The following is a 26483-nucleotide window of genomic DNA, read 5'->3' as shown; positions in this document are numbered from 1 at the left end:
AAAGTACAACATTTTTATCGACGCGGGTATAATGGACATGTAGTGGGGGGGATATGGACAGGTTCATAATATACGAAGCGTAGAGGTTTATCGCGGGTATAATGGACATGTAGTGGGGGGGATATGGACAGGTTCATAATATACGAAGGGTAGAGGTTTATCGAGGAATAATTTCACTCTCTCCCAGTGTTTATGCATCCAGTAACTGAAATAGAACAAAAAGAGAAAGCAAGAAATATAACAAAGAGTTCCCTTATGCTTCTGTGATTATGGATATGACTGTCCATTTCACCCCCATTTTCTTACTAAGCGCAAGTTCATGAGTCCAATAGCAGAACTGTTCATTGATTGATCTTTTAATCGACCCCCTTGAATTTACCTTTTACTATAAAATTCCTAGTACCTCTACCGAAACTCATCATTATAATATCAGATTATTTTCAGACACAATTCTCGTTCAAGATTTTTCAACCACTTGCAAATAACATGTTTCTCCATTACATGGAATAAATGTTTTTACAGAAAATATGATAGAATAAAGCCAGCTCCCTCCCATCCCCTCCCCTTAGAGAGTGGGGAGGAGTGTCTATTCACCACAGAAATCCCTGTCGCCTTAAATCTTCACATGCCGAATTTTGTTTCGTTTGCTTGATTAGTTTTCGAGTTATGCAGAAATTTGTTTTTCGTTTGTATTAAGGCCCACCCTAAGAGAGGGGGAAGGAGTGTCGAACTACCATAGAAACATTTATTGCATCCTAAAACCTGCACATGCCAAATTTGGTTTCGTTTGCTTGATTTGTTCTTGAATTATGCGGAAATGTATGCTTCATTTGTACGGCAGCCCCCCTTCCCCCTAAAAGAGACGGGCGAAGTGTCTATTCACCATAGAAACGTTTTGTGTCCTGTTATACCTTCGCATGCCAAATTTGGCATTTTCTCGATTAGTTTTCGAGTTATGCAGAAATTTGTCTTTTATTTGTATGGCAGCTCTCCCTTAGAGAGGGGAGTGGAGTGTCTAACCACCATGAAAACAATTATTGCGCCCTAAAATCCCCATATACCCAATTTGGTTTCGTTTGCTTGATTAATTCTCGAGTGCACCATAGAAACAATTATCGCATCCTAAGACCTCCATATGCCTAATTCGGTTTCATTTGCTTGATTAATTCTCGAGTAATGCAGAAATTTGTGTTTCATTTGTATAGCAATAATTTCGCTTGGGCAAACATCAAAAAGACTAACAGCCCTTGTCACTATGTAATTGTACAACATATGGGAATTTATTTTCCGAATTTTCCCTTTTTCCTTCAGAGTTTTCAAAAAATTTCTAATTGTCATGTTTGGTTGGAATATTTTTGGTTGAATATGTGTAATATTTTTATGGGACCCCTCTCCATTCCAGAGTATCATACCATTATTGAAACATTTCTCACACCCAAAAACCCTCACATCCCAAATTGTGCTTGATTATTTCTCGAGTTATGCAGAAGTTTGTGTTTCGTTTGTATGGCAGCCCTCCTTAGAGAGAGGGGAGGAGTGTATTCACCATAGAAACGTTTCGTGTCCCGTAAAACCTTCACATGCCAAATTTGGCTCCATTTGTTTGATTAGTTTTCGAGTTATGCAGAAACTTGTCCTTGCCTCCCGACCTCTTTTTGGGATCCTGAAGCAATTGTTATAAAATTATTTGTTGTTCGATAAATATATATCTCTCTCTTTTGTTCGAGAAATATATCTCATAAGAATCTTTTTTCATCCCTCGCAATATATTGCAAAATGTTCGAAATTGTATCGACTCATGTTAAATAGTTTCTCTCTCTTCGTTTCGCAGCTCAACCATTTGTAACTTGACTGATTTGATAAACTCTCCGAGGAAAATTTAAATAAGCGCAACTTTAGTTCGCCCATCAACTCCGGACACCCGGACCGTGATGAGTTCTTTTCTCTTAAATCAAGCGTATCATTAACTTTCGTACCTAAACGTCGGCCATCAAAAAAAGGAAAAAGGATATCTGGTTTTACCAAAGTCATCCCCACCGAGAACAGTGAAAATTAGAATTTTTGATTAAATTTTCCCTTTGCATGCATAATTTACAGCACCGCCTGTTCGGTCGGCGAATAGCGAAGGCACCCGGAAAATTTCCAAAACTCATTCAACAAATTGCCGAAAAATTGAGCTCTGCCATAGCGAGAGGATCAGATCAAGTAAATTGTGTTTTTCATACCAGCAGAAAAGGGCACAATTTCCCTGAGCTACATTTTGTAAAATGGCAATCAACCGACAAAGGTCTCGCAGGTAGCTGATGTCGTAATGAGGGCGCTTCAAAATTTGGTACGGCCGGATGCCGCTGATTTAGATGAACAACAACATGAAGATATTTATCATCGGGAACAGCACATTCTGTGCAATTTTCCTGGCTTTGAATGATATGTTTAAAATGAGGAAGAATTTTCTGATTAATCCTGTTACTATATAATATTTATCCATTTACTATTAAAATCACTGAGTGTAGTGAGGAAACGATAACGCAGATTGCCGACAATCAATTGCTGCATGTGCAAATATATGCATATGAAAATAAATTAAAATAGTTTGAGAGGAATTGAACTGAACACATGAAACGACACACACCCACGACAAAATGTTGATTTTCTAACCCTCCCTGGGTGTGATTGTGTAGATTTTGATTACACCCTGCGAAGCAAATCAAGAAAAATATAAAATATCGATCGAGCTGTCTCTGGAGCATTCTTAATTACTTCATTTCCTCCGAAGCTAGCCGCTACAGTTGGGATATTATCTTCTCTACTTCGAGCATTTCTTATTATGGCGTTTGTTCATCCATTACATTGGGGTGAATTTTATGAGTCGGACAAAGGACAAGCAGACCTTGGTTCAAATTAGCTGGAATAATTTCGTTGTAGATTTGTTTGTTTGTCATTGACAATCCCCCTATAAGTTGCTTGAATTCACCTGTTCAGTGTTGATGTTCGCTTGGAGGTATGTGGAACAGCAAAAATGAAATGAAAATACTTCAGGCGGATCGTTGAATTGCATGACGTTTAAGTATCATCTGCAGAACATTGTTTTACGAAAGTTCACAGAATCACTAGAAATATGGGTAATTCGCTATGATTGTAGTGATTGTAGATTAGCGAACGTATGAAAATTATCTCAAACTCATATTCGTACGATAGTTGAAATTTCAATTTGATTTCTCGAAGACTCGAAGGCTTTGATCTATTTCAGTATCCAATCTTTAGTGTGATAACTGTTAATTGGCTTGTGCTTCTTTAAAGATGATGATAAGAACACGTTACTGTCAAGTTAATTGCTACCGTCCAACGATTTTCTATTTGTTGTTGTCCAACATTACACGAGCTAAAGCTGGGTGACACGCGGTTTCAACAAGACGATGCCACATGCCACACAGTAAACGATGGACCTATTGCGCAATGAATTTGGTGAGTAGTTTATCTCATTTCTTGTTTATGCCGATAAACCAGCATCGACTCAAGCACTGGAAGACAACATCACAGGTGTTATCAATGAGATACATGCCGATATGTCCAAAAAATAACTCTTGATTGGACTTCACGTATGAATCACCTAAACGTAGTCGTTTAACCTTAACCCCCAATAATAAATTTTATACTTTTTTACAAATTTTCTGTGTGTTTTTTACTGTAAATTAAAAACTTATAAAATCACTCTTTACTATTGAAACTACATGCGGTCAGCTAATGGGTTTTCAATAGAAAACCCAAGTGGTTCTATTCGGGATCGTGCTCACCAATAGGAGCTGCGTACATCTAATTTATGGAAGATTTCGCGGAAAGATTTGAATTAGCGGTCTAATAAAATTCAACTCTTTCCGAATTTCTCAATAACATATTGTTACCGATGAAGTTCATTTTAGTAAAAAGAGGGAGGGGTGTCGAACCAGCATGAAACATTTCTTGCCCCTTAGAGCCTCTCTATGCCAAATTTGATTCTATTTGCTTGATTAGTTCTAGAGTTATCGCCCCCCCCCCGCCTTAGAGAAGGGGGAGAAGTGTCAAAGCACCATAGAAACGTTTCATGCTCCCGAAAACCTCCACATGCCAAAGTTGGTTCCGTTTGCTTTATTAGCTCTCGAGTTATGCAGAAGTTTGGGTTTGGGTTCTTTTGTATGGCAACCTCCTCTTACAGAGCGAGGAGGAGTGTCGAATCACCATAAAAGCATTTCTTGCCCCCAAAACCTACACTTACCAAATTTGTATGACAGCTCGCTTAGAGTTGGGGAGGTCTTCCACGGCCACAAAAACCTCTACAAAAAAATGTTCACGCCGATCGGTTCAGTAATTTTCAAGTCTATAACAATCGGACCGAAAGACAGAAAGACAGACAGACATAACTCCATTTTTATACATCTAACTGGTGTTCAATAAAAATGAGAATTTCTTCAGTAAAAAATTAAAATTATTTCAGGCAATTCAGTATTTTTTTTCATTAAAAACATAACAGTCGTTCTTCAAAAAAAAAAAGTCAGTGAATGTTGGCAAAGGGCCGTGCTCAGCCGTACAACGCAACTTGGTGGAAATGCTCTCACAAGAGCGCTGGACGGCACTGGCATTCATCTTCCGGATGCAATTCTGGATCCTCGTGGTCACCTGCTTGATGTCCGTGGCCCGTCAATTAGTCTTGTACAGCAGGGCACTGAGGGAGTCGAAAAAATCCTCGATCGGATGGCACTGGGTCAAGTTGGTAGGGTTCCGTTCCGGTATCTGTTTTTTCCTCAAGGTACGCCAACGTCTTCTTGGCGTAATGGAGAGACGCCTTCTCCGGCCAGAAGATGTACTTCCCATCAGAATAATGATCCTCTAAGAATGGAACCAGAATTTATCAGGCACTCCTCCTAGTACACCTTCTGGTTGATGGCAAGATCAATCAGCTTGGTAAACCAGGGCCAGGGATTTCAACCTTTGTCGGAGATTGCAATATACAGCATAACTTTCAACTCAAACTTATGCTTGTATTTGTACTTCACCCCGAGGTTGTGGACACCTTGTCGCTGGTATAGTACCGGTCATTGCTGGGAATGTGGGAATTTAACAGCGGAACTTCTTGTCGTGACGCACGAACGATGACCCGCAATAATTCTTCGTCATTCACCTGTACTGAGATTTCACATTCGCTATCTGCTAGTCCATGTACTCTGAGGACCTAGTCTTGAATGTAGAAATGGGAGCAGCGAAATTTTCGGCAGACGTCACGCAAACTCGTACCGTTCTTGCTGTCGAACAGATTCTTCAGAGATTCCTTCTTCTTTTTCGTCGTGATCTTCACCGAACGGCCACTGCCGGTCTTCCACTAGACGTTCCGGGATGCTAGGATAAGGTGAACAGTGCTCACCGGCACATTTTCGTCCCGAAAGTGGTCTACTGTAAACTTTTTTTCCTTGACTTTCACGCGGAATCGTGCAACGCGCTCGCGTAGTGTTTGTTGTTTCGACGCCATCTTTGATCGAACTGACAGCACCAGAGCGAAAAGAAACGAGCAACTCGTTTCTAGGGAGCCCAGAGAACAATTCTCTTAGTTAGAAAAAAAATTACGCTCTTTTCTTTTTTTACAGAACGATGTTGAAATCATTCTCATTTTTTATTTATTTTATTTAACACCCGTTAGTTGATAAAATCGGCAATTACTTTTCAGGCAGTCCAATAGATCAGATAACGCATTACTAAAAGAATTATAACTCGGTCAATAATTGGATTTTCGAAAAGTCCTTTCTAGAGTATATTCTTGAAAGTTTCGATTTCAGAAATTTTTTTTTTCAAATTTCTATATAAGAATACCTCCTTAACCTAATGACTTTCCCAATAAAATTGGATTAAAAAATGAAAAAAAATTCTGCCAAAAATATACCCAAAAAATGAAAAAGGATTGTGTCTAGAACACGACCGCTTATTTCAACGAAATACATCGCCAGGTCGAGTGATTTTAGATTAGTTCTCTAGGTTAGCTTCTCAGGTTCTATAAAACGTGCGCGTGGTGCATAATGGATCACTCACTTCAGTGAATCCTGATTCAGATTTCATTTTAATAGCTTTTTTTAAAAAACCACTTAAGTAGAAAGTTTTAGTGGTGTGAACAGAGCCGTGGTCATGATTCATTTTTCCCTATCGTGAAAAATACTAAGACCACGGGAATAATTTTTATTTTTCTTCTTGGTGTTATCGCTACAGCAGTTTTCGTGGCGGTCTTTTTTCAGTTCACATACGCACGGTCACAGACGAACAGACGACTATATGTTTATTTCATCACTATTATTATTCATATTTCTAATAAACAAAATATGAAAATCGTTTACCATCATTTTAATCTACATTTCGCAACGCATGGCAACTAACAGAAATGTGTGCGTGTGACCCAAAAACACACAAGTGCTCTCTACCAGATGGCATGAAAATTCATCAAGTCCCACCTTGTGTTTGAAGTTGTGAACGAAATTGCACCATGATTTCATTCCCACCATGACATACTATCGGCACTCCAAAGTGATGTTGACCGCCCGCTGGTAGGAGCAAGACTGGATAATAAACTTCACAAATTTTCTGCTTCTATACTCTGGCCGTGTGTGCAAGTTGCCATCAGACGGATCTTAAATTGCAATATTTTATCTCTCCACAGTGTCCGTTCACAAGTGGCCACATTTCGACTGATATGCGTGCGATTGATTTGCGATGGTGTTCGCATTTGGTTCTTATTGATAGCACGGGTAGGCACACCAATGAGCAAAGCAATTGTATGGGAAAATGGGGATGTCTGTATTTGCATCAATTTCAATAATTTAAAGTCTAGGGGATTGTAATTGAGAAGCTCAGAAGGAAAGGGGTGTAAGTGATTTGATCGATTTCTCTTTATCAACTTTTTCTTGAGTTAATAAATCAACGTTCCAATTTGAGTTTGCTATAGAATCCGATAGATAAGGCTCTGACCTACATTGTCAAATACAGCTGGAAATGTGTTTGCAGCTAAGTTAAGACCAAAAGATAGAGTCGATGTGGATAAGTCGATGATGTCACTTACACCCCTTTCATTTTGAGTCCCTCAATTTATAGATTAACCGTTTGAGTGCGGAGCAAATTTTGTTAGCATATGCCAAAAATGCGGATGAGTTTGGATATATTTAAAAAAAAACATTAAGAGTTTAGATAACTGATTAGGTCACAAAAGATGTATTAATAAGAAAAAACACATAAAAAGTGAGGTTTATAAATTTTACTAACATATACTCCCTTATTTATAAATAATTTTTTTTTTAACCAATGAAAAATAATATTTAAACAATTTCATTCAAAATTATGGTTTGCTGCACAAAGCACGTGTCCTCTTTGAAAAATGTCCCCGAAAGACGAAATCCTACGTTAAGAGGTGCTAAGTCAAAAATAATAACACAGAACAAGAAGAGCGCTATCGCGCTCCCCGCACTTTTCGCATACAACAAGAGGAGCGCTATCGCGCTCCCCCGTATTCAAACGGTTAACGTCATACAAATCATAGAGAATTTCCGATTCGATTAGCAAATAATCGAATCCGTTCGCAGCAAAAATACTTAATATCGTTAATATTATTCCATGAAAAAGTGATCTATTTTCTGATTTGACACCCTCAATGAAAGACGTAATCATACGTCAAAAACAATTGCTGCACCCAAAATTGATTTTTAGCACATGTTTTGGCATCCCGATTTATTACATTAAATTAGCTAATAACACAAAATATGCTACTTCTCCATACTGGTATAGCAGTTGAATTTTATTAAAGCAATAAGCAATAGCAAGAGCAATATGGACGAGCGAAACAAGAGACACATTACAAATAAGCAAAACTTTTCGCATACTTTACCACATAAACGGGTCAGACCAAAAAGAATGTAGATTCACGTTTATGCTCTCCTTTTTACTCTTAGAAAACACTTTCCAACTTCATTTCATAAAGATGTATAATATTATCACGCATTTATGCAACAGTTCCAGTGGCTATGTGACAATGGCTATAATAGCGCGGTCGTGTAAAACAGTCTTGCATTCTTAGCCGGCCTTGGATCGATCCCCGATCGAACTTCTTTTTTTGGGTACAATCGCAAGTTTGAGAGAAAGAGATGTCTGTCCTATACATACAAACATTCTAAAGCTTTTGAAAAAGGTGCTTTTATTTGTTCATTACACCCTTCAGCACACGAAAAAGCATTTTTTCTGCCGAAGATGAAATGTTTTCTGCCAACCCTAGTTTGAGTGTATGTGGCATATTTCTTCATATTGTTGAAAGAGAATATCCACAGCATAAAGACAGTAACTTTACTCTTTTAGTAGCAACCAAATTTAGATTATTCAGATTGTTCATGATTAATCGGCAAGCCTGACTGATGGAAAATGTCTGTCAATTTTTATTCAATTTTAGACTCACGTAATTGTTATCTTGAATATGCTATGAGCCATCAAAATGGTATCATCTATATTGGGAATGTGTGTGATGAAATGCTAATTTCACTTTGTATTGTTTTTTTTCGGTTGACCGTAGATGTTGGTGTTGGTGTTGACCTTTTCACACAAAGGTCAAAGTGTCTTCTTCTTCTTTTTTGGATTTGAGAGGCTTTTAACTTTTCAGTTCATTCGCCACGTCAAAGTGTCAAATTCAAAGTGATCAATTATCGTCAGTAGCGCTCAGTATCAATTCGATTCGATTCTTTGTTTTTCTTCTTCTTGGATGGCACTAACGTTCCAGTGGAACTTTTGCCTTCTCAACGTAGCACTACTTGCGTCATTTTTATGAGTAGTACTTGGTTGAGATTTCTATGCCGAATAACACGCATTGAATGTACTCTGGAGTGGCAAGCTCTAGAATACGTGTGACCACAGTGCAAGCCGGAAGAATTTTTTTTGACGAAAAATCTCCCGACTAGAACGGGAATCGAACCCGAACCCCCGGCATGCTCGTGTGGGACGCTAACCACTCGGCCACGGGAGCACTATTCTTTGTTTTAAGAGGCTTTAAACTTTGCAGTTCATTCGCCTCTATCAGTATCAATGGTTTCGCCAAGTTTCAGCAGTTCATAACAAAACATAATAGATTATAGATGACTCCACGAAACACAAAATACTATCTTCTAGTCCATTATCTTTTGGGTGGGCTTGTTAATGGTTCGGCTAGACTTACCTATGATCTTAAAACCGCAGTTTTTTTTCGATTGGAAGAAGAAAATAAGGTTTCCGTATGACCAACTTTTTACACTGAGGATACATACTTACAGATGAATGATGCGAAAATAAACATAAAGGAATTTGTAACAATTGCGATTCAAATGAAACGAGGGAAAAACTTCGGATGAAAATGTAAGTGCACTGATAGTAATTTAATATTTCTCTTGGTTGTATATTATTTTGTCATTGCATTTTTTGCTGCTGTACAGTATTTTCAATAAAAACAGTGTCATAAAGATAGAATATAAATACCTAAAATATCTTAATAACATAAATTATCACAAAAAAGTTGTTTATTTAGATTTGCTCATTTCTCTGGTATACATCCACAAAATGTGGACACGAAAAAAATAAGTGGAACTAAACAGTGGAGCAGTTTAACGATTGGAGGTGGAAAAAGAAGAGGGTGACCGAAACATGGTTAACCTTAAAGCTATGTACAAAATGTTATTGTATATTTTTGGAACCACATGAAAATGACAATGGATTGATTTTGTTATTTACTATGAATAAAACATAATAGTGTCGGTTTTGATTGGTTGTTTTCGCTATCTTTCTCTCTTTTTTTTTGTTTAATCCAGATATCAACTTTGACCGCATGAATATTACATTTCTTCCGATTTGTATTCTACCATCAGTGTAGCTATACATTTACAATTATTAGTTTATTTTTTATAACTTACTTATAATTATTTGATTTAGACTTTTATAAAGCATAATGTAGTATTTAAATGTGTTCTTTATAGGTACATACATACAGTGACACACTCACATACAGTACTTTTAAAAGAGCTTCTAAGCTCACGTGATAGCTAATGTGGTTTCTATATAAAACATGACTTCCATCTTCACCCATATTTAAATGGGCCTCAATATGAGTCAAATGAAAACAAATTTTCAGTTGGTTTCTGTTCCGTTGCTTCACTTCACAGTATAGTGAACAAACACGGGAATACAACGCAAGGGTTTGCAGTCTCTGTATGCTCCAGATTCAATTTTCGCTACATCATTGGTTTATAGCATCGCGTTATTTCTAACTTCGCATTCCGTTCCATTTCATTTCGTAGTTATCACACAAAACATAGCCTTTTTCGGTCGTTTTGCGCTCAGTTGTACTTTCTGACACATCTCAAATTTTACACAATCTGCACTGAGCATGTGGGTGTGTTCCGCTTTCTATCTGTCTATATTCTTTCCTGCATTATCATTACACGCCTTCGTGCAACATCTGAACAATCAATATAAAGTTTCGATGATATGTTACAATTTTTTACAAAAATAGACACTTCCATTTTAAAAATACAAATTCGGTTTGCTTCATCAATAAAACGAAGGTTGGGATTGTATCTGAGATCGCACATTTGATTACTAGTTTCATTACCTGTACTGCTGGGCACAAGATACATTTTGTTCTAAAACGTGCTCTGATTGGCCAGAGTTTGAATTCTATAAAAGCATATGATTACCGTCTTTTGTCAGTAGATTCCGTTCATCTACAAAGCAGATAAAATGCGATTACCCGAATTAGGTTATCAGCTTGCGGTGATATTCTCCGGCATCTCATTCAGTTTTTGGCACCAATTCTTGATGTCCACATCTTTGTTGATGAAATCCTGGTAATTATTGTTGGAGGTATTTTCCGATACATTCGCGTGAAGGCTGGAGCCGCGTTCGTCACTGTTGTGTTCCTTCTCTTGCTTTACCATTACATTCGAAGTGCTATCGTAGCTGCCGGATTTGGACCGTTCCCGTTTCCGTTCTCCCGGTTGCGAATAGTCGTCGGCTGCATCCGTAGGAGCTGGAGAGTAAGATTGCGAAAATCGGCTATTGGCATGATTGGACGCGTTTTTCAACCCTCCTCCAGGGGCACCGCTAGTAGAGTTGCTAGAATCCTGCGGCGGAGTTTGCGTGCGTGACTCATCACCGGAATTGCCACCCGAGCTGCCAAACATATCACGGATCTTGTGTGTGAGCATGTGTTGCTTCATATTTCCCTGCAATTAAAGGAAGAAAACAGAGAAAAAAAATTATCCTAAAATGTCCCTCACATCTGATGTTGGCTGTAGTTTACATTTCGATTATATGGGAAACATGAGATATAATAGATAAGCTGTTATTGTTCGTGAAGTTGTTGAGGCGTTATTATGTAATAAAAGACATTTAAGCGAGTTTTAAAATTAGAACACTATAATCGCACCCGACTAAGAAACTATTCATTTTCAAAGAATAAGGTAGTACGAGAGACACTCAATCTATTTTCACTGATGACTCTCATGCTACCAAACTCTGAGATCTATTTCGGCGTTTTCAATATGTATGTTCTAGCGCATCGAATCGATTTTTGTTTTACTTTAAGTTCTTCGGATCGTCACATTTTTCACATATCTAATTTGTTGAAATCATTATCATTTTGATGGCAGCAATTAAGTTTTTTTCTTGGCGTTAACACCCAGATTGTGTCTTCGAGAGACACTCTTCAAATATAAACTACATGCTACACTTCCAAACAAACAAACAAACAATAAAAAATGTGACAAGGCGGAGAGCGGAGGAAAGCGTGCGTTACTTCAAAAAAATGCCGTAATTTATTGCGCACGATTGAAACGCACACCTTAGACAGTGTTGAATAGTCGAGGGGGAGGTGAACTGAAAGAAGCAATAGCAACCGAATATTAGGAACAAAAAAAAATAGACGAGGCGCAGTGTGAGATGCAAGCACAAGGTATCGATATCAAATTGGTGAGAGTAAATTTAGTTCTATTTTTAACTAATTACAGAAAATTTGGTATTGTACTCGTTTCGTTCTATTTTTGGCGCGGTGGATGTGTCCCATTCCTTCTTTCCAATGTTCTTATTTTTTCTCATTCTTCCTCTACATGTTGTATTGCTAATGTCACTCGAAATTTGATCCCCCCCTCGTATGCTTTCTCTTCCGTCCACTGTTCGATTCTTCGACATTCTTCACCGATTAATGAAATTTGATATTTCAGAAGGAACGATTACTTTTAAATGTCACCGTACGCATCGGAACGAAAATGTAGCTGCTTCTACAAGTGCGAACAAATAGAGATCAGTGCATTCTCGAAATTATTCACTAGACTACAATTTATAAGCGGAAAAAAACGAACGGATCATGATGGTACGTTATTCAAACCGTTGATGATTGTCATCCAAAAAAAAACATAATAATGTGATCGCTTCCATCTCATCGTTCGCCTTCGTTATTCCCAATAGTGAAAAGAAGAAATAATGAAATTATGATTGTGAGTTTACGGTTTTAACGAGCCATACAAAAAATACACTCAGTCAAAGACGTCTCTTTACATAGGATTCGTGAACTGGTATTATCAATAGGGATTTGGCGCCATTACCGAAACAGAATTAGACGGTTCGAATGGAACAAAAAGTATAGCCTTTTGAATTTAGAATACAGGGACAAATTTTAATAACAGAAGGTAAACCATACACAGAAACAGGGAGATTAAATCAAGTTCTGGGAATCAAAAATAATCAATTAGAGTTTTACCTTGGTAGAGAATCCTCGATCGCAGATTGTGCATTTGAATGGGCGCTCCTTCGTATGGCTTCGATAATGAATTTCGAGCGCGGAATTACATGCGAAAGTTTTAAAGCAAATATTACAAGTTGTTGTGTTTCCACGTACGCCTACAATTAATCAAATTTTCTGTAATAGAGATCTATTGTTCTGAAAACATATGCAAAGTCTACTCCTAAGCCTGTCACTTACCGAACAATCCGAACGGAGGCATATTCGATCCGGGTGGCCCGATTGGGACATTTCCAAGAAATGGCGGTCGGTTAATAAACGGCGGGAACTGGGGCATCCCAAGGAATGGAGGTCCGTAAGGAAAGGCAGCCGCCGCAGCCGCTGCAGCAGCGGCTCTTCCAGCAGCGCCCACTCCTATCTGTTCACCACCGGATGTTGGAGGTGTAGACATTGGTGACCTGGTTGAGAGAACCGATGAAACCGAACCAATTGGGCTAGACGACCTCAGACGTTTGGCATCAGACGAATTGGGACTGGCAGATGCTGTGTCCCGTGAGAAGTCTTCATTCGTTAACGATCGCACCGACAATCTTTGCAGATTTATTGCACGTAGGTCTTCCACATGATTCTCGATCACCGGTGACGTATGTCCTGTTTTTACTTTCTGTTTTTCGTTCACTTGGACCTTATGAGGTTTCTCAAGGTGTCCTTCGTGATCATTCTCTTCGTCCGAGTGTTCCAATCCTCGTTTGTTTTGGTTGCTTTGGGAAAGCTCACTCAATCGAACTCCAAACGGATTCAAACGCATGTCGGGACCTTCGTATTCTTTGATCTCGGCAGCTTTGATTTGGTCGGGAGTCAGATCCGTCATCTCTCCGGTATGCAAACGAATGTGTTGCTGCAGGACGAAAATGTTGGAAAACTTTTGGTGACACACAGGGCACTGATGGAGCGTTCGCATCGGAGGTTTTATTCTATGGACACTCATGTGAGTCTTCAAGTTGCCCTTTGTTGTGAACGATCGGCCGCATATTTTACAACGGAAAGGACGCTCACCGGTATGCACTCGGTAATGCATTTGAAGTGCACTTCGACACGATAGAACCTTCTTACACACCAAACATTGATTGGGTTCCGTAGTCTTACTGTCTATGTTGTCTACCAGCTCTTGCAGTTTCGATGTTTCGGAGGAGATTTCAATAAAATTTTCCCACGAACTATCGTTGCTATCGGGACGAGGCAGGTGAGCTGAATAGAATGAAGGATCCAGCACTGTATCCTGATATAATGAGCCCGATGAAGAACTCGAGGGAGGAGATACAGACGGAACCGTTGCTAGATTTTCCACCGAGTTATTTTTCAGCTTCAAAGGAAACTCTTTTTCGCTAGTGCTGTTATTCAAATTGATATTTTCCTCCTTTTCTTGCTCCATTTCTTCCTTCTCTTCTTCCCTTTGAATTTTCGACGATTTATCGGAAAGATCCAGCGATTCCTCCATCGGCTCTTGCTTTATTTGTGGGGTTTCATTTATAACTATTTCCGGAGAAAGCCTCATTTCTGGCGTGGGTTCTCGAGGCGGATCTGGTTTCTTAACCTGCGATAGATCGACCGGATTTCGAGGATGTTCGTTCAGCGAACTCGTGAACATTTCCATTGGAGGTCGCGGTAAATAAAAGTCCGGGAAGAAACTTCTGGGAGGGAATGCACGCGAATCTAAGCCAGGAAACTGCGAAGGAGGTCCTGGTGGAGGAATTTGCTGCTGTGGAGGTGGTTGGGATTGCTGTTGCTGCTGTTGTTGCTGCTGCTGCTCTTTCAGCGCCTCCTGTGGTATCAACGGAGGAAAATATTTGTCCAAATGTTCCGGAACGGGATTTGGGTTCATCGGTATGTGGGGATATTTATCCGAATGCCGTTGAAAGTGAACTTTAAGGTTGCCTTTAGTTGTGAAACGACTGCCACAGACATTGCATTTGTATGGTCGTTCTCCGGTGTGGGATCGGATATGAATTTGAAGCGAAGAATCTGAGCCAAATATTTTACCACAGTATCGACAGCGGTGTTTGAACAGGGCAGCATCATTTCTCCCATTGGGAGATGATTTATCGTTCGCGAACGCAAGCTCGTCTAGTAGATTGTTAGATAGGATACCTTGGGAGGCTGAATTTAGCACCTCCTGGGCCTTTTTCTCCAACATGGCTAGCGAGTTTGGCTCACCCAGGATGGATGGCGCATGATCTGTTATAATGCTCGCCGCCAGAGAGGAAAAATGGGAATCCTGATATGGTAAAATTTCATCCTTCTCGGATGTTCCGCCTCGAGCAGCGGTTGAATGTAAAGAAGTGGTCAAACTTGAACTTGCACTGGATGTTGCCGTCGATGATGGCAAATTATGCATTGGTTCTAGCAGTGGCCGCTTTTCAACGAACGGCTCAGCGGTTTTTGATTTCCTGATGTAGCAAGCGGAAAGAAATGATTGTTTTTATTATGTACGAATGTACCAGCACAATGCTAAACTTACCTTAGTTCTTCTTCCGGAACCGGATGAATCAGTGGACGATTTTCGGTATTAGTAGAAGCAGCGGCGGCCATTATACTAGCCATCTGGTAGCTTTTACTATACGCATCTTCGATGCCTTCCTCTTCGATCTCTTCTTCTTCTTCCGTTCTTTCGGGTTTTCGGAGATCTTGAGGTTCATTTCTTTTACTAAGATTGTTGTTGTTATTATTATTGTTATGATGAAACACTGAACAATTGGTTTGATCGTTCGAAGGCTCTTCCTTCGGAGCTTGTTTCTTGACGAGCTGTGATTGCAGGTGCTGAATCAATTGAAATTGAAGAAACTGCTGCTGCTGAAGTGTAAATAACGCAGATTGCAAAATCGCTAGATTCTTCACCACCGTATCGTTGTCCATATTGTTGGCCAAAGCATTGGCGGTAAACTGAGCGATCGCATTCTGGAAAGCCTGAATAGACATTTGTCCCGGTGGAGGAAAAAATGCCGCAGGATTGAATTCATTTGGTAACGCCGAAGATGCACCCACAGGACTTTTGGATGCAGCCGCAGCAGCAGCGGCTGCGATGGCAACAGCGGCGGCTGCCGAACCTGTGACCGACGATTCATCCACCATACTGTGAGGCGTTAAACTGCGATCATGAAACTCAGTCTTCTTGTTATCAGCTTCATCGGCGTTACGACTGCTGTCCTCGTCATTCTCTTCGTCACTCATGTTACTATCGCCATGCATCATCTCGTCCTGATCGTGTTGATGATGTCGCGTCGAGAGATGATGAGGATGGTGATGATGATCCTTTAACTTTTCCCGCTTTCCGCACTCATTTTCCACAAATTCTTCCGACATTTTTGTTAGTAACTCTACCGAAGGTCTTGGGATTATGCTATCTTTACCGTTACAATCATTCTCCTTCATATCTGTGGAAAAGTGAGAGAAAAATACTATTTTATTATCTACTGCAGGTTTCTACTATACAGTCTGTAAATATATATATCGGTAATTTATAATTTTAAATCTTCGCGCTGAACATTTTTCAATTTTTTTTTGACATTTTGACGTTCTTTCATTTCTATACTGAGGTGTATGTTGAAAGTTTTGAAAACGAGAGCGTTACGACGAAACTACAAGATTTTGAGCGTTAATATCTCCTAATCAGCTGAACGAAATGGTTTGATAACTACTTCGTTCGAAAGATAAAATGTCTACGCGTTATATGCTTGTTAATTATGAATCAAAAAATTTGATTTAATAGCTCCAAAATAGCTTTGAAAACAAGCCATTGAATTTGCATATAAGCTGGCGCCCGCTCGGAAATCCATTTAGTTGTGATAGCAATGTGACATGAGGATGCTCTCGCTCACAAACCTATGCGTTATGCTCTTCTCTTCCAATTGCAGTCGAACTGAACGGAGCGTTCAGCGAAACCCGAAATATCGATGATAATTCGATACTGATGGGTGCCATTGACAATGGATTCGATAATGGAGAATACGATATGTTTAATATAGAGAATATTTCACCATATCAAAAAGGCTGCATTGTTATATAAAAGCAATAGTTGTTGAATTTTCACGAAAGCTTTAAGTAGATTGGTACGGAAGCTCACATGAATCGCTCGTAAGGGTTGTTGATTTTATACGTTGACAAAAATAAGTTATGGGGGTCGTTGAGCAAATGTGAAAACGTGTATGAAGGCAGTAAATCTCTAGAATAAGGAATACATACTGACAATAAGGATATATATCTCGTGTATTATCCTTACGAGAACAAGCAATAATTATGTATCAACCATCTTCAGTTGCTTCTACAAAGCCAATCGATCCTTTCCAGCACCACCAGTCAGTCCAAAAGTGGTCAAATTTTATGCACTTTCCTGTATCAATTATAATTCAGCACTCAAAATGTCCACTCATTCATTGTGAATTGATTCAGATGCAACAAATGATTACTAAGCCAACGGTAGTCCTACGTCCACCTTGCAGTTATTTAGTTGATACTACTGTCAGTGATCTTAATGTAAATTTTGAGCGCGGTTTGTCATTTAATGCTTGTATCATTAGGAGCATGTTAACATTTTTTTTTTTGCTCGGCGTCCGTAAACCGGGGCAAATTGATTAGGATTTTCTGAAAAAATGTAAATATTTCGAAATGTTTTGATTCAATTATATACAGTTATTTGTTAAACCAGTACTGGTGCCAAGGTCACAAAACGTTATGAAATATTTTGTTGAAAAATTTCCTTAAACTTTAGTTTTGAAAATTTTTGGCGGAAAATTTCAAAACATATATTTGGGGTGAAATTGATCAATCTATTTATCGATTATTTTCTAGTGTAATATGCACGAAAATGTATAGAAATTCATTGATTTCTTTACATATGGTTATACACATGATAATTCAAGCGTTTGAAGATACCAAATCTGACTTAATCCATCTAAAGGTGTAGTTGTGCCTTTCTCATATCTCGATCTAAAGTTTGAGCTGCAGGTTATTCGGAGACTGCCGAAACATTAAAAATGGTGATGGTGATTCAACTAAGGTGTACGAATAATATAAGGCATTCGAAGAGGGTCGAGAAGAGATGAACGATTTGCTACGTCAAGGACGACCATCCATCTTTTGAACTAAGAAAAACATCGACAAAATAAAAGCAACGGTGGAAATCATCATTTAAGTTTGAGAGAACTATCCCGTGAATTAAATATTTCTCACAAGACCGTTCGTCTTATTTGATGTTTTGGGCATGAGAAAAGCCGCAGCACGACCAGTCCCATAAAAGCAAAATTTTCTTTAAAAAAAAATTCATCGCTATCAAGTGGCTGAAAACATGCTTAAACGGTCAAATTACCACTATGACGTTTCTGTACGACCTTTCAACACAGACATATTTTTATTTGAATGAAAAATTTCCCATTTATGTTTTATATTTGTGTCATCATCAAAAACGATGAGGTATTTTTTCATTCTAACTAAACTATCTCTGTATGAGAAGGTTCTAAATTAATGTTGGTTAGCTAAAAATTGTGTTAGTCCACAAAATATTTGAAAAAAAAAACAGGAAAAACGATTTCTCATTTCTTGCCGATTTTTTGTTCACTAAGCCTACATACATCAAGACAAAAAATATGTTTGTAATATCAAGCTGAAAGCTTAAGCTTTGTGATGTATATATCGTTATCTAAATAGAATGTTTCAAAAGCTTGTTTTAGACTTTCCAAATAGAGCTGCATGGTGGGGTCAACATACATTCAAAGTTTAAAGGAGGCACCCACCATATGTAGATTCGCATTTCTTCATTGCGAAAGCCTTCAGATCAGTTACTGCTCGAACATTGAATTTATATGAAAATATTTATTATAAACTCATTTTGGATTTATGTCCCTTTTCATCTTGTCTGGAAACCAGCGATGCTGTTGCGCTTCGTACACCTTATTCTCCGATAGTCTTTTTTCAATGGCTTTCCTCTTACATTGGGTCGTTTTCTCACCTCGCCAACAACTGTTTCGCTCGGATTTCCTACAGGGTAGTGGTAGAGTCGTGTAAAATCTACTTTAAACCTTTATCTCCTCAGTTTCGACGTGCACTCGGCCGCAAATCAGTGCTCAACAACCAGGCATGCCATTATATGATCGAAATGTGCGCCCTGTCTCTGAAGTGCAATGTTTTTTAATACAGACCCCGCCTCATTTGCTGACTTGTTCCCTCCCATGCCTCCATTGATTTATCCGTACGCTCCGTATGTGAGTATGGTGGTTGTGTTCAATACTATCAAACGCTATCACCGACGTTCCCCAGTACTCCCTGGGAAGGAAACTGGGTTCCTTTTTAAACCGCAGATTTATGCACATTTCAAAGATTACCCCTCACGTATCGGCTCGGACTTAGGCAAGAAAGCGCGAGATGATCGTTGCATAGCGAAGCCATTTACTCCAGCGAGAATATCAAATTTATTTCATTCCGTAAACATAATACTGAAAATATTGAATTAAAGAAACAAAAATCCGACTGTCGATACTGCATTCAAAATATCGAAAGAAAGTCGTGATACTGAAATCTGACTAGCTCTAGAGAAGGATGCAATTTATTTCATCTAATTCCTATCTTATAGCATGCTTAACCGAAACCATAATCCCACTCCTAGACGACACTTTGGGTTGTGATAAAAAAAATTTATTGCTCGTTATCGTTCGATAAATTTCGCAGGTGATTTCGAACGATTTTATTACTGAAAAATTATTATTGACAAAAGACTCGCATCACGTCTCACGCGAATATTATTTTCCCAAAATATTGGCTAAATGTAAATTGCACGATCACTCTCCGGCAGCATGCAGCATCCAGCATCATGCATATGAAGATAGATATAGGTGATGTCTGTTACTCGCAGTGCGAGTGTGTCCATGCACACGAGAAAACTGGTTTTTCTCCGCGTGATGACGTGTATAAATTAACAGCATCTCTCGGGGACTTTGGCAGGCGCGCAGCCAATGTTAGTCTTAGAATCGACATGGCTGATCCCGCCGTTAACTTGTGTTTGTGATACTCATAAGCTTGAATCGAGGAGGAAAGCTACAATAAAATCGCAAGAGGCAAAGGTACATGCGTATCCGCATGAAAGAAATGAGATGAAAAAAAAACAAATATGAGAAGATAAAAGCGAAGCGACGGAAAATGTTACAGGAACTACAGAATTTAATCGGACGATACTGCGAATATATGATGTTAGGCTGACCAACAGACCCCACTTCCACGCACCAGATTTCCAAAGAATCTTACGAGAAAACTGGTAATTGCAGTCAGTGATTTCGTTCAGGAAAAAACACTGCTCAACTTGTCTGGCAAGAAGACGATAAGGAGGATGAGCAAAAAGGAAGAAAACTCAACTGGAGTGGAATGTCGAACAACGATCGATGGTTGCCGTTTTGGTCATCGTCTTCGGCGGCGGCGGCGACTGTGTATTCGAAAAACGGGTTGAAATCAAAATGGTTTCCAATTTTTCGGGGTAGTCATATTTCTTTTCCATACACTTCACATAGCATTGGCTTTTTTTTTGTTCAGAGTCTTACCTCGCGATTTCGTATTAAACACGAGTAATATGAAATTGCCTGATAGCCGCAGTTAAAGCTACTACTATTTTCGAATGTCGAAAAATTAACCTCATTAAAAATGATAAAATTATGCATTCAATTGCTGACTCTCGTTGACTTTAACTGCCGTTTTCGATGACGATGACAGACGAACACTGTGCGCTTCACCTCAGTCATTTTGAACGAAATACACCAAATGTATGCAAGAGATTATTGCACAAATCGGGCTCGAAAAAAAATAAAACAGAGAATAATACAAAAGGTAAGCACTACCATTGAAAATTGGCTGATTTATTAATTCAATTTGCACGAACGAAAACAGCAATGCGCTGGAGAATTTTATATGAACGCACATTGACGCGTTTCATAAATACATTGTTGCTTTGAAAACTAAATTTAAAACAACTAGATTGCCGATATATTGCGACATTGCGATCAATAAATGTAAACAATTTATAGCCTCATTCATAGGGATAAATACAAATACGAAATAAATTAATAATGATGGACGGGAGAATTTTACATGCTAAAAACCATGGATTAGAATTTACACTACTTCTCGTAGCGTAACATTCTCGCACACACAGAGACGATTCGTTTTGTGGGTGAAATTTGTTTATTTTTAAGCCCCATTTGGTTGCATGAAAGGTCGACCGTCTATTTTTACATCTTAATTCTCTCCGTTAGTCGTATGATTCTCTGGTTCTCATGCCGACGATGATAAAAAAAATATATATCTGCTGCAGCATAGAAGGTCCCCACAAAACCACAAAACATTAAAGGATGAAAGGATGTGTTAATTGCAATATAAAAGCATGAATGTGTACAACGCAACAGGGCTGAGTTAACCGATCTTCCGAATGCAAGGGATGCAAGTCAATGGAGTGGGACCAATGCACTACCCTTAGAAAAATCCTCGGTAGAAAACTACCAAATACCTTTGGTAATGCAAACATTTATAATGTACAATTTGTTTGTACATACTTCCAACTGCATTACATTACATTACATTACATCCCTACCAGAGGTTAGTATATTTTACTCGAAAACATAAGTATACTGAAATGTTGTCATATCTGAATACTGGTGTGAAAAGTGCGTGTTAACTTCTTTTATTGATGACAAAGGGCAGGGATGGCCAACATTTGAACAATTAATCGCCCATAATGCCCAAAAGTTTGGCCACCCCTGCTATAAGGCAACACGGAGGTAAGTGTTTTGATATAATTCTAATACGTGTATTTTAGCCGGGAAAATGTAGCCGATATTGGGCTTTCGAATCATGGTTCTGCTTGACATATATGTTTATTGGTGCGGTAGGAAAAGACTGTAGATTGATAGCAATTACCAAAAAAAATCGTTATATTTACTAATTATTCCTCTCAGTGTAGATATACAGATAATGAAGATGATGGAGTATATGAGTCACAAAACAAGCGCTGCCATAATTACTTTTCAAATCACGACATTCATATTTGTATTATTATTTAATATCGCTATTTTCAGTATGTTTTTTATCAATTAATAACATACATTTTTTTCTAGCTCTCGCTAAATATGAGTATAATGTGTCGCGGATATTTGTGAAATCACATCGAAAAATTCGAATAGAAGTGACATTTTTGTGCGTTATTTTCACTCACCCGCGTTCATAGAAACAAACGAATTTTCATTATTTTAACGATACCAAGTTGATATTTTTTAAGACTCTCAGTGTCGGTGTGTAAGAGTGTTGTGCAAAAATAGTCTGCAACCAAGCAATAATTCACCGAACATGCTACTAGTTTTGAGGACTAAGTATACGGTTGCTCCTGGATATTTCACCACTTAAATAATGAAAATAGGTAACAATAAATTGTCATCTATCAAAACACAAACAGTTGTAATATTTCATGAGCCTTTGACTCAAAACAACATGAAACCGTGAGTATTTTTAACATTGTTTTGTTTCTTACAAATGAATTTCATGTTGAATGTAAACAATTGTAATGAACGTAAATAACACTTCGCCTACTACTCCACTTCGATGGGAGTGGGAAAGAACATTGTTAGTATACTTTAAAAATGTTAACATGAATATACGGGTTATTTGACACTAGAACTACCGACCAGTCAAAATGACCGGTTGTATCATTTGTTAACAAGAATTTATCTTGAAATTTTTTATTTAATATTTTTTATATTGTTATAACCTTTTCTAAATATAATTTATTCTCTTTAAATTTTTTATATTCTGATAACTAAATAACACACTGGTCAAATGATCGGTTTGGTTGTAATAGGTATATAAAAACTGTCGGTAGTTCTAGTGTTGAATTAGTTTGTAAAATTTAACGCACAAATAATTTTGAACATTTCAGTTACTGTTCCAGTATTGAGCCTTTGGAAATATAACAGCATATAAAAAAAAATTACGTCTCTTTAAGGAGAAATTCCGCTTTCACGTTGTGGTTGTATTCATTTTCACAACTTGATTCAAAACCTAATGCCCTGTTTGTGGATTGTGGCAAATCGGAACAATTATTTAGGAAGAATCCTGGGAATTCCAATGTTCACACCACATCTGATGTAATTCGTACTAACGGTCGCTACGAAAACTATACGTTTTCAACAAAAATCGTGCATATTACGTCTATGTCTATGATATGTCTATGTTCGATCGTAGGTTCTCAATATAACAGCATGGGGGGATACATAGTAAAACGGCTTAATCAATTATATATTTTAAAATAAAGATAAAAATTGTATTTGTTTGGCCAGTCAGTATTAATTTATAGGCACGATACAATGTCCTTCAACATAAAAAAAATGTTATAAAATGTGCAGAACCTCAATTAATAAAATATAAAGTTTCATTCGTGTAGGTGCTATTTTCAATATTTGAAATCAAAATTGAGATTTCATTTATTTGCGAGAAGAATAGATAACCAAAATTGTCCAGTTATCGATCGGTACATAATTGTATATTTCACTGGGAATATTATATATTGATTAAAAATTTATTTCAAAAGACAAATTCTAACCGTGAACCCGGCGATAATTTAACATGTAAAAGGTATCTTTTGTTGCGAGACTATGCTTTACTCTCGAATTCTATAAATCTCTGTGTTAATCACTTTCCCGGATAATCCACACAAATTATCGACTACATCGTGTCTTCATCCAAACCAGGGAAAACTATTCGAAGATGGTTAAATGGGTGAAATTATTTAACACAACGCAGGAGTTTTGAAGTCGTCGTACGTCTCGTTCTTCCGTCGCATCCATTCGAATCAAATATTCAAATCGATCCCAACCAAATAAATCGATGAGATTGAAACCACACAGACGATCTGAGAAATGCATCACAGCATCATCTGAAGCTGGTGTGTATTGAAAACATTTATTTACTCTCTGTGCGTTATAAATATAATTGATTGTTGCTGATTTATATTGAAAACAGACATAAGCACAGTGGCGATCGTAGAAAACAACACTCCGGCGTTGTTTAGTGCAACTCGCCTTCTTCATGTGGCTTTCATATCCCTGTTGATGCTTTTGAAATGATTTAAATCGATAGATTTTAACAATCAATCGATAAAATAAAAATAAAAATAAAAAGAAATAGTCTCGCAGAAGGAGATCTCGGACTGAGAAAGATATGGTTTTGTTTACGCCTTCACCGTATATAATCTAGACTTATTGAAATATTACACCTCGAATTAAACATTATCCGAGCGGCCGACGGCACGCCATTTTTGGTATATTATAACACAAATGTGTTTTTTTCCACTTCCAAGTTGTTATTCAAACAAATATATTTTCTGTGCCCATTCATATTTACAATATTCCGATCTTAAACTACACTAAATAAATATGTTCATTCACCTTCATTCACGTTCGATTCATTGTTCACTCTTGAGTATCCAACAGAGTCGACTTGAATCATTTCTCAACACTGTTCCTTCAGTTTCTGGCGACAATCCTTCTTCAAACTAACCACTTATTCTTCATAATTCAACATAAACATGAGGATACTATTGCTCATTGCAACTTATTGCACAAACTTATTCTGCGTAAGTTTATCACTTTGTCATGTATCGCGCGTAGGTAATGCAAGATAATATTTTCTCTGAACAGCACCACAAAAACACTTGTAATCAGGGACGCATGTTCGTTTCGTTGACCTCCGAAAACTCTTGGAGATTACTCACGGCGAATCACTCAGTTCAACGTTTCGAAGCTAACTATCCGCGGATAATAATGTTAACACACGTGAAGAATATGCTTTGTATGTACGGCCGATGAAACTTCACTCGCATCCGTCTGCGGTTACCGACCACATCATTCAACAATCAACGCGCTACTACTGATTAACAGTATATGCTAAGCAAGCTAGTCGGTCGATAAGTCAAAATCGATCGAGTCCGAGACACGGAGATAAATAGAATTAGATAGCCAGCGCGAGAGATATAGAGAGCGAAGGAGCGCGTTTGACATACACCCGGTTATGTATGATGGACGAGGCGATAAAAACACAAATAATTTTACACTTCACTCTACACTGCCTGCGAGGTTCGAATCTCGATCGAGAAAGTACTACTTTTTATTTATTTATTTTTTTCCACGTTCCTCGTATTGATATTTTGCGCCGAAAAAGTCTCTCGTGTGTCATAAGACCGCTCTCCCGTTACAATACACGCTGACTGGCCACTTCTTAGCAAGAGATCGCGTTTCCGTAAACTACAAAACATTACTAAACAAACTTCCACATAATATTGACAAAGGAACCAATTACTTGTACGACGATAGCGCTAAGACTGGTTTGGCCACCGAACCAACACCAGCCTGCAGCACGGATCGCATGTTAGAATACACTTCATCCCCACCAAAATCAGGTTTCATCCCCACCACAAAATACGAAACAGTTTTGTAAATGCTGCACTACTGTAATGTTATGTTCTACACGCACACACACACACACATGGGCACCCATACTTTCACAGAATCCATACACATATGAGATCAGCAATCATCGCGCTATGCTGAGTGCATGGAGGAGAGCGAGAGCACATCTCTCTCACACACAGCATTGGAAACGGTTGCAGAATTTACAACATTTTCCGTAGCGCACCGTCAGAACTCGGAAAACTCTCGCGCCGTCTGCCCGCCGTTTGTATGGCTTCAGGTTGTGTGCCTTCGTTTGGTGTGTAGAATATACACGAATCATAACATTTATTGAAAACCCGTAGTTCTTCCTTCACTCGCCTATCTTTCATAAAGCATAAACATAAATATAATCAACGACTTGGTCACAACGTAACGTGCGCTGAGCTGAGGAGGACGAATACGCGGAACCATAGGTGGGAAAGAGATGGAAGATCCGAAGACGGAGAAGGTGCACCAACACCACGTTTAGGTTTCCAACTTCATATACTTGGCGCGACAGTGTGTGCGAACAGTATGGAACGCAGTAAAAAAAGGGGATAGGAGGAAAAATATCATAAACAATTTATTATTATGACAGAAAGGTGGAGTCATTTTGATAATTTCGTTATATTATTAATAAACAATTCGAAAAAGGTGGATCTTCGAACTCTGGCAATGTATGTGTGCGCAGTGTTGCTTTCATGTGTATTTTGGATGAGTGATGTTTTCATTTGGTCATGATAGAATATAGAAGTGGCTTTCGCAGGGGTGGATGGCAATTCAGTTTTGACTTGTTTCTGTAGCATTTTTTATGTACTTGATTATGAACGCTGTGTAGTTAGGTGTTCTCTACATGAGCGATTATTTCTCAGTCAACACAGATATTTGTCTTTGAGTTTTGTGAATTATAAATTATTTTAACTATTCACAAATAGTGAAATAATGTACCGTTCTGAATCATATTTCGGACAGCTTCATATTTCGGACACTCTGGATTAATAACATGAAATTCTTAAGGCCCTGATGATATAACTATAAAAATATTATCACAATTGATTTTTTAGAGTAACCCTTTAGTTATATCATCGGGGCATTAAGCATTTCTCGCGTAACTTTTGAAAAGGTCCAATGTAACATTTTCGTCAACTCGAGAAAAACGAAGTTGAAGACCCGAACATTATTCCGCGAATTGTCTTAAAAGTTATCGATCTTTATCGCTC

General features: G+C 38.3%; 1 protein-coding gene across 3 annotated transcripts; it reads right to left on the bottom strand.

The window, feature by feature from the left end:
- Positions 1 to 9397: 9397 nt before the first annotated feature.
- On the bottom strand, positions 9398 to 25136 carry LOC129778057 (homeotic protein spalt-major). 3 transcript variants are annotated; one of them, XM_055784706.1, is made up of 5 exons: positions 24223 to 25136; positions 15273 to 16185; positions 12995 to 15201; positions 12773 to 12912; positions 9398 to 11240 (listed from the first exon to the last, which is right to left on the bottom strand). In XM_055784706.1, exons 1-5 carry the CDS (start codon positions 24281 to 24283, stop codon positions 10779 to 10781), a joined length of 3783 nt encoding a protein of 1260 aa, XP_055640681.1. In that variant the 5' UTR covers positions 24284 to 25136; the 3' UTR covers positions 9398 to 10778. The 3 variants fall into 3 exon arrangements, 2 of the variants coding, with proteins under 2 accessions (XP_055640681.1, XP_055640682.1); XR_008743353.1 differs by having other exon boundaries at positions 11102 to 11240; positions 12773 to 12931; XM_055784707.1 differs by lacking the exon at positions 12773 to 12912 and having other exon boundaries at positions 11057 to 11240.
- Between the last annotated feature and the right edge of the window lie 1347 nt (positions 25137 to 26483).

Source organism: Toxorhynchites rutilus, chromosome 3 (genome assembly GCF_029784135.1).
Source record: "Toxorhynchites rutilus septentrionalis strain SRP chromosome 3, ASM2978413v1, whole genome shotgun sequence".
Taxonomy (NCBI): domain Eukaryota; kingdom Metazoa; phylum Arthropoda; class Insecta; order Diptera; family Culicidae; genus Toxorhynchites; species Toxorhynchites rutilus.
Note: the sequence above shows the minus strand (reverse complement) of the source record. Positions and strands in the feature narration are given on the sequence as shown.